The 9,093-nt window shown below is 36.6% G+C and overlaps 2 protein-coding genes across 4 annotated transcripts; both read left to right on the top strand.

Annotated features, from left to right (window-relative positions):
• The first annotated feature begins 358 nt into the window (after positions 1 to 358).
• On the top strand, positions 359 to 4,923 carry LOC140983098 (probable E3 ubiquitin-protein ligase RHG1A). Of its 3 annotated transcripts, none has more exons than XM_073450011.1 (7): positions 359 to 545; positions 636 to 681; positions 1,402 to 3,254; positions 3,904 to 3,957; positions 4,133 to 4,231; positions 4,324 to 4,467; positions 4,560 to 4,923. In XM_073450011.1, exons 3-7 carry the CDS (start codon positions 1,527 to 1,529, stop codon positions 4,692 to 4,694), a joined length of 2,160 nt encoding a protein of 719 aa, XP_073306112.1. In that variant the 5' UTR covers positions 359 to 545; positions 636 to 681; positions 1,402 to 1,526; the 3' UTR covers positions 4,695 to 4,923. The 3 variants fall into 3 exon arrangements, with proteins under 3 accessions (XP_073306112.1, XP_073306113.1, XP_073306111.1); XM_073450012.1 differs by having other exon boundaries at positions 360 to 545; positions 1,439 to 3,254; positions 3,907 to 3,957; XM_073450010.1 differs by having other exon boundaries at positions 360 to 545; positions 1,439 to 3,254.
• Positions 4,924 to 5,967: 1,044 nt separating this feature from the next.
• LOC140983100 (transcription factor SPATULA-like) lies at positions 5,968 to 8,936 on the top strand. Its single transcript, XM_073450015.1, has 6 exons — positions 5,968 to 6,724; positions 7,083 to 7,181; positions 7,265 to 7,330; positions 7,438 to 7,520; positions 8,218 to 8,524; positions 8,616 to 8,936. Exons 1-6 carry the CDS (start codon positions 6,458 to 6,460, stop codon positions 8,700 to 8,702), a joined length of 909 nt encoding a protein of 302 aa, XP_073306116.1. The 5' UTR covers positions 5,968 to 6,457; the 3' UTR covers positions 8,703 to 8,936.
• The last annotated feature ends 157 nt before the right edge of the window (positions 8,937 to 9,093 follow it).

The raw sequence follows: 9,093 nt of genomic DNA, 5'->3' as shown, positions 1-9,093 counted from the left end.
TGCCAAGCGTGAAGATATCGAAAATCAAAGAGAAAAAAAATATGTTTTAAAATTAGAAAAAATTTAAAAGCAAAGCAACAAGGAAAAGGGTTTCGGGTTTCATTTCCCTTTCCTCCCATTTTCCTCCGAATTGGCACAATCCGACGGGAAAACGGTATATTTGGTAAGNAAATTTATTTTCGAAATGAATACATTTTTTCCCATTTACAACACAATCTTTTTTCTTATCATTTGACAGTTGATTATGGCGATTAATGATAATTTTCAAAAGCTTTTTTCTTATAAATTAATTTCTTTTGTGTGCGTCGTGCAAATAGCTGTGCATTAAGGTGGGAATGTGACCTTGTTGGCTACTGGCTGAGGGGTTGTTTTTGAGTAAATTAAAGATTACTGTCCGCATTAATCCTTCCACCCTCTCACAATTATGTTCTCTTACACACCATACATCACCCCCACCCCCAATTTCATTTCAATCTCATCTGTCCTCATTTTATTTCAAGAACGCTCTTTTATCTCTCTCCGGAGGCTGAAATTCTCTGTGCAAGGTTTGGGTTTTTTTCGTTTAGCTTCTGTGAATGAGAAATGAGATATGTGGTATTGGCTTTTTTAATGGATTTTCTTTTTAATTTCTTAAGGTCTTCTCCTAGATCTATTGCTCTTTCATCTGCTGCTCTCTGACTGGTAAAATTTCAGATTCTCTTATCGATCTTGGATGTTATCATTCTGTTAGCTCGTTTTCTTTTTCTTGTTCAAGATTTATCTTTTTTGGTTTGTCTGGTCTTTTGGGTTTCATCTGTTACCTTGCCTCTCAGCTTTTTGTTTTGGTTTTTCAATTTTTTTGGATGGGTAAGTATTATTTGGCGAAATCAAGTATTAGCTGGCTCTTGAAGTTAAAAATTTGTTTTTTTCGTGTAAACATCTGTAAATTTTTCTTGTCAATATTAAGTTATTGATGGATTAATGACATGTTTCTTTTCTTGTTCCTTCTCTCCTAAATTTTATTCTCCCTTCACTGCAATGTTGTTGTTTGGTTAGTGATTGTGCTTGCTTACTTTAATTTAGTGTAGAGTTTCAAATGGAATATGTAAAGCTGTTACGGTTTTATACCTACATATTTGTTTTTTTTTTTTTTTGTGCTCTAAGCTGTTGAAAACTGGACTAATATATGTTTAGTGCTTGTTTTTTTTTGGACGAAATTTCCGACTTGAGCATCAAATTTAGATGTGACTAATGCTCTTTGATATTTGCACCTACAGTGGTTAACAGAGTTGTTTAGAAAGATTCAATATTATGGGAATGTTTTATTTGAAGTACATATTTTGAACCTTTATTGGCTTTTGAATCTCAGTGTTTTGGTTGTGAACATTTTTCTTCTTTGATCTGCAAATTTCGTGTCTACAGATAAATAACATTTGCCGACAAGGGTTGGTCCTTGCAGGTTTGCTGAATACCAAAGTAGTGGATATTGTCACACCAAGATATCCAGATATCTATAAGTTTTTTGTGGAAAAAAATTATTAGCCCTAATGCAAGGGCAAAGGAGTTCTATCAGTACCTTGCCTGAAAATATAAGCTTTGATCGTGGCTCTACAGCTACTGATACCGGCATAGATCCTCAAATGTCATGGAATAGTGTTCATACTTCTGCACAAAATCTATTACAGGAGTATAGGATACCATTATGTGACCCCAACATTTCGTATCTCTGTGATGGAAGGCATGAGGGGCCGAGTGGTGGGTGGAGTGTGGGCCAAACTAGTGCAAGTGTTGCTCAAAATCAAGGGGAGCAAAACCAGAGAAAGACAGACCATGCATGGAGTGTTATCTCTCGAGCGGCTCATACATTGGAAGAACCTCAACACCGGCCATCCAATGATTTTTCAACTGATGTTATTAGGATGGAGCCGAATAGAAATCATGCACCAGATGGGTTTATTCTTTTGAACAATTTGAGTTCCGGTACGCTTACTCGGGATCTTAACATGAGTTCGGAGTATGGAGACCATGAGGATGATGACTGTCAGATAGTTGAGCTTCCCAACACCCATGTATCTATTGGATCATCAAGTGAGCAGAGAGTATCTGCTGGTGGTTCATCTGGTTCTCTTGGTGTTCCTTCTGGACGTGGTGGATATGATGCAAGGGACACTGAAACCAGGGCAGTCTCTTTGGATGGTCGGCGTATATCAGGCAAGAGAAAATCATTTGAAGTAGTGGGACAATCTTCTGGAGCTGGAAGTTTGAGTTTTAATCCTCATACTGAAAGAAGTCATTGGCATTGTATGGCGGCCAATCCGATTTCTGCAAGCAACACTAGTATATCAGCACAATCTGAGAACGAGTTTGTAAACAACGATGGATCACAGCCCTCAAATCCTACTTTTAGGATTGGTGTTGGAGAAACTGTTTCTGCCAGTCCTTTTTCTTTGACTGCCTCTGGAACTCCTGCAAGTTCCCACAGACATTTCTGCTTGCGTGTTAATGGTTCGCACCAGCAAGATCCTATGCCCAGCGATCCATATCCAGCAGAAGCTAATATTGGAAATTCAGATGCTTCATCTTCTCGGCGATCATCAAGATTAGTTCTTCGTAACCGATTTCTGGACTTGAATCCAGCTTCTGAAGCAGAAATTGGTAATGCTCGTGGACAGTCAGATCTTTTGCATGTTCCTTCTGTGCGTCTAAACGCTCAGCCTTTGTTGAATGGAGCATCCAGCTCAAGAACCAGCAGATCACATGCTTCTGCTCTTCCCGGACAGAGGGATGTTGTGCTTTATGAAGAAACCATTCGAAGACATGTTCCCAGAAACATCTCGGAACATCCTATATTTGTTCCCACTAGCGAGAGGAGAAGTTCTTCTCAGCATCCTACAAATTGGAACTTCGCGAGTGGGAATAACAGTACTGCTGGAAATGTATCATCTATTTCTCTAATGGGCTCTTCTTCACGGGTCAATTCAGCTGCCCCTTCATGGGCACAGCAGAGTTATCCTCAATATTCGTGGAGACTGTCGGAACTTGTTCGAAGATCTCTGATATCCTCATCAGGTACTGATTCTGGAGGACCAACCAGTAACCCGGCTGCCCTACCCGGTTCTTCTGCTATGTCACGGGAAAATGCATTTACTGAAAATCATATGTCTAACTCAAGGTCTACATTTCTTGAGAGGCATGTGGATGGTGCATTTGGATTACCCCATCCACTGCGATCTTCGGCTTCTGCCAGCGAAGGAAGAGGCGCCATGATGTCTGAGGTATTTCAAGGTCCATCTGGTAGTACTTCCAAGTTTTTTAAAGAATTTACCCGATCTTTTTTGTTTTATATGTGTTGCATGAGGTTGTGGTTTATACTCGTTCATAGTGACTTGGAATGAAGAATCTAATGATTACCTTGCATCGTAAAAAAATAAATAAGATTATGAACTTCATCCTTGAAACACAAACCATTGATCTGTGGTTTGTACTATTAATTTTTATTGCCATTTTAGCTTCCATTATGTAGTATCTTCATTTGTCAACAAAATGGTTGTAATTTGAATGCTAACTTTGTTCAATTTGAAGCAATGTCTGGTTCGAACCGAAGTAGAATTTTATCTTTCTTGATCACGAGTCCCCGATTTTAAACCAATATTTGGGCGTGTGTTTCTAAGCTTTTTTTCCTTGAAAGCCTGTCACTGTATCATTGCTTGAATCGAAACATTGAGTAAAAACCATGAAAGGGGTCTTGGTCATCACTTGATTTTTCTCTCTTGTTAAAACTTTCAATATAGTTATGTGATTGACTTTTTAGTTCTATTCTTATGCATTTGGATGTGATATGAGACTGATGATATGCACGTGTCTGACATTGAACCTTATCTGAGAAAGCTATACCAAAATGCAGCTAATTTATTTTGATTTCAGCAGATTCGTCGTGTGTTGGATCTTATGAGAAGGGGAGAAGGATTGAGACTTGAGGTTAGTTCTTCTTCTCTACATTTTCTCGTATTGCTACTGCTACTTTGGGCTCGATTGAAGACAACTCTAAGCAGCTCCTGACCGTGCAAAAATAGATTTATTCTGAATTTTTTTTTCATTTCCAACTCTTCTGAAACTATGTTCCCAATTTTAACGAGCTCTGGTTGTATGATAGGATGTAATGCTCCTTGATCGTTCTGTTTTCTTTGGCATGGCTGGTATTCATGATCGTCACAGGGACATGCGGTTGGATGTAGATAATATGTCATACGAGGTAAAAAATAATAATAAGAAAAATATCATCCCTTGACAATTTATATACCATCTTTTTAGTTCCACTAGTTTTGAACATATATGTTCTACCAGGAGTTGTTGGCTCTCGAGGAACGAATTGGTAATGTGTGCACTGGATTAACTGAAGAAAACATAAGCTCCCTTTTGAAAACTCGTAAACAAGTCCACATCAGAACTGAAAATTCAGTCGACACTGAGCCTTGCAGTATATGTCGAGTTAGAATCTTCTCTTTTACACTTGAGCCTCTGTCTCCCTCATTTTAAAAATTCCTTGTGCTATGTTACTCATGTTCTTGCAATGATCGCAGGAAGAATATGATGAAGGAGAAGATATCGGAACGCTGGATTGTGGCCATGATTTTCACCAAGAATGCATCAAACAGTGGCTGATGCAGAAGAATTTATGCCCCATTTGCAAAACCACAGGACTTACGACCAAGTGAGACGACCAGGCCTGGTTCTTGGGTTCTTGAATCTTGAATCCGTAGCCGCTCTTAAATCAAACAAAGCTTTGTGGTTTTTGCACTCGTCTTTTTTTCTCATTGTTATTGTTTATTTCCTCTCCTGTGGAGGAAAAATTCATCCTTTGAATTAAAAGGAGAACATTGTTGAAGCCTCATACTTGGTTAAGATTTGCATTAGATTAATGGAAATCTAATTTTTTTTATTTAATCGTTATTATTGCCCAACATTTAACATTTATTTTATCTGGAGTATTATTTTATTTTATTTTATTTTAATATTATCGTTGGTTTTATTCTCATTTCTTCTAAACGCGTGAGACATCGTGACGCGAATCAAATACTTGTGTTATTTTAAGTATTTTATTTATTATTTATATTTATATATTGAATAATAAATATAATATATTTTTCGGTCGACATAGGGAATTGTGCCTTTGAAATTATGTAATCTGTTATACGGTAAGGTGGAATACCAGTTGGATGAGGCATCCAATCACACAAAGATTCATAAATGGAAAAAATTGGTGTGAGACGATCTCATATGTCGTATTTTGTGAGACATATCTCTTATTTGAGTCATACATGAAAAAATATTATTTTTTATGCTAAAAGTATTACTCTTTATTGTGAATATCGGTAGGGTTGACTCGTCTCACAGATAAAGATTCGTGAGATTGTCTCACAAGATATTTACTCTTCATAAATTACTAAATTCTTTTTTTGCCCCTTCCGAATATAAAATAAAATCTTTACCACCTCGCTAATTAATTAGTGTAGGTAGATTTTTATTGCTTCCGGTTCTGTGTCAATAAATATCATCTTTTGAAATTTGATTTACATTTCAAAAAATTATATCATTCATCACATTTAATATAAGATTTGGTACAAAAACACATATGACACATTCAATTTTGTGTGACGGATTTTCGACCTAACTTGATTTATGAAAATATATTAATTTTATTTCAATTATTATTTTTCATTATAAATTTAAATCAAGTTCACCTGTATAATAAGAGATTTAGTCAAGATTTGGAAACTTTATTATATAATAATTGTAAGTGGGATTGAGTTTGTTGGGTACACTGGTCAATGGAAATTAGTTACAAATTTTTTAATTTTTTGTCCAATTTTCTAGTTTTTTCCAAATAAATCTATAAAGAACGAAGGATCAATTGGAGATTTGTAAAAAGTTTGGGTACTGAATTATAAAAATCGAAAGATTAGCACAATTAAGGCGGGATGATCAAAGATTATAACATCTTAAAATCCAACTCTGTTCTCGGTCAGTACTTTCCAAAAGCGGAAAGAATTGGACAGCTTCTCTTTCTCTCCGGTCCCTACATTGAAACTTCAGCCGATTTTTGCTCCAATCTCACAATCGGGAGACGAACAGACATGGATCTTGAGATGGGTTCTTAGAATTTTGTTGAAACGAACAAATTTGAGCGAATGCTCATCCTTTTCTTGGCATTTTCGTTTTGATGTTTTCCATTTTAAGCGGAAACAGGATTATCCCACTTGAGTTGGAAACTTATTTTCCGTCATTGGGAGAATTGAATCTTGACATGCATTAAAGTTTCATTTTTGCATCGGGAAAGATGAAAGATTTCGTTGTTGATTCGGAAAGATAAATACGCCGTAAAGTTATTGCATCTTGTACGGGCATTTTTTGCCTGTTATTTATAGAGATTTTTTTTTATTATTCCGCTGGAGTGTTCTTTGATCTTAGCGTTATTGTTATGGCGGATCTTTATGGAAGTAATGAATCTGAAGATATGTCTTCTTTTCTTCAAATTCTTCTCAATAATTCATCAGCAGCAGCGGCCACTACTGATAGGACTGCGTCTGCTCCTGCCGGTGGCTTGTTCAACTCCGGAGGGGCACCGAATGCGGTGGCGGAGTCCTCCTCTAGGATCAGTGTTTCGGACTACAGCAGTTTCTTCCCCAAAGAATCTGATGAAATTAACCCTTCTAATATAGTGAAAAAATTGGTTTCCAGCTTTGAGGTAACTTGAATTTAGATTTGCCAAAATATTTCGAACCTCTTGTCGACTGTCGCTCTCTGTAGATTCTTGCTTTTTATTTATCAAGTATCTTTCGTTTTCACTGTTCACATGAGTCTATTTTCAAAGCATATATCTTCTTGCTTTCAAATTTCGTGGAACTGGTTTTGGTGATTGGAGGATTGGATTTGGGTTAAGAGGCAAGGATTTCAATCCTGTCTTCTTTTGTTCAGACATTTATATCATCAATTGGCAGCTAATACCATTTTATCATTCTAGGATCTAATGAATCTTGTCGGTCATTATCTCACTTTATGTTTGGAATTTTGGTTGTTTTGTGTGTAAACAATATGCTATTAAGGGATCTGAAGCTTCTGAAGGTCAATTCAATTCGGTTATACCTCGTTCTTCTTCTTCGAAGAGAAGTAGAGCAGCAGAAATACATAATTTGTCAGAAAAGGTTCGTTTTCCTTGATATTAGTTTGGATTTTATGATGAAGATTTTGGTTTCATGGTTATCTGATTAATGACTATAATGGACAGAGGAGGAGAAGTCGAATCAACGAGAAATTGAAAGCACTTCAAAATTTAATTCCAAATTCTAACAAAGTAATTGATTCCTGTCGCTTTCCTTGAGCATTATCTTCATTTTCATGTGGCTAGTCTGCATCTGAGTTGATAAATTTTAAAATTAACTTGAATGATTTGTGTGGTAGACTGACAAGGCATCAATGTTGGATGAAGCCATCGAATATCTAAAGCAGCTTCAACTACAAGTTCAGGTTCTTGTATCTATCCTGTCTGAGTTTGGTCGTCATTGCTGCCGATTTCCTCTTTTGTTTAGCTAATGAGGAAGAACCTAAATATCTTCAAAAATTATAATTCAATTGACTAATCAAATTGTCTTCGATTTGTGAATATGAAACTGGACCGAACATGGATTAGATGAAGCATGGATTAGTTGAAGCATAATCAAATAGAGTATATGTTTGTGCCTTAGAAAATGGTTCCTTAACACACCTGCTTTATTTGAAAATCCATAATCTAGCCTGGCGTAGAGATGGAATTCAAAATCTTATTCTGTACTTACTCCCCATCATATGCTGTAGAGTGCGTAGATATTTGTGTAGCAGAATACATAGACCATTAAGTACCTCCTTGTAGAACCTGTTCACACAGTTTTTTCCGTGAGAACTTGTGTTGAAGGGACTCTTACACCTCCAATTTTATGTATGAATATACTTATCATTACAAAACTTCAGTAAATGCTCGTAAATATTTTGGCCATTTTTTTAATGAGTTGAGTAACTGGGATCTTTAGATACCTTTAAAGTTCATCTGAGATGCTCCAGCACGCAGCATCTCACCTATCCCGTTGCACATGCACTTCAGAAACTTAATCTCCATTTCTCGTAGATTGGGACTCTCATTCGCCTATGAAGTTTGTTATGAGCTCTGGTAGCTCAGAAGTCAATTTGTTTGTTTCGAACTTACAGANCAATGAGAAACGGGTTAAGTTTACATCCAGGCTACTCTCTTGGATCTCTTCAGCCGATGCTAATTCCCCCACCCGGAGTTGAAATTCATGAGGGAAATGTCTTGCTGAATCCAAATAGACCCGAGAATACACTCTCCACGAGCCAGGATGTACTTATGCCTATGGAAACAACCGATCCCACTTCCTCGACTCAACCAATGCTCCTACAGTCTGTGGGAAACATTAATAATTCAGGAACTTTACCTACTTTTTCACCATCAGTTGAAAATCACTATGGCTTGCTCAATCATTTGGCCTCCACAAAGGTAATACTTTTCCGAATTGGAGGCATTTATACTATCAAATTCCAAAACTGATGTTCTTTTTCTTTTTTATTTCAAAAAATATTTCATGCAGGATATTTGCCAGGAGGATACACTATCGCGGTTGCAGTTGGATATAGGCTGCTCGGGGAACAGTTCATCACCGGGCATGTCTTCTTAGGACAACAATACCTTATGGAATTTGGAAGATGAGGATTTTAATTACTGAACTGCTGGTGACTGACTATATAAAAGACAATGGTTTAGAAGTTTAAGAAATTGGAAATTAGCCTGGAACAAAAAATGTGGAGGCATATCGACCTTATAATCATGATCAGAGTTCTTTATTGTAACTATTGCACTTTATTCAGCATTTTTAGAAGAAAATATGCACATTATACTGTTTTCCTTGGAAGATTTGTTGGCTTAGTTAAAACACCTGCACATAAACTCCATATGGCTTTATAAACAACCACCAAGAGCAAATCAGTCATGCCATTTGCATAAGATGAAGAATTAAACAAAAACATGAAACATTGGATTTACCATTTACTGTCTGATTATAAGATCAG

Source organism: Primulina huaijiensis, chromosome 8, assembly GCF_012295235.1.
Source record: "Primulina huaijiensis isolate GDHJ02 chromosome 8, ASM1229523v2, whole genome shotgun sequence".
Classification (NCBI taxonomy): Eukaryota; Viridiplantae; Streptophyta; class Magnoliopsida; order Lamiales; family Gesneriaceae; genus Primulina; species Primulina huaijiensis.
This window is presented reverse-complemented; position numbering and strand designations above follow the sequence as displayed.

Excerpts from the sequence above, each read along its gene's own strand:
- LOC140983098 (XM_073450011.1), top strand. The coding sequence starts at position 1,527 with ATGCAAGGGCAAAGGAGTTCTATCAGTACCTTGCCTGAAAATATAAGC. Across the intron at positions 3,958-4,132 it reads GAGAAGGATTGAGACTTGAG|GATGTAATGCTCCTTGATCG; the intron begins GTTAGTTCTTCT and ends GTTGTATGATAG. Across the intron at positions 4,468-4,559 it reads AGCCTTGCAGTATATGTCGA|GAAGAATATGATGAAGGAGA; the intron begins GTTAGAATCTTC and ends CAATGATCGCAG.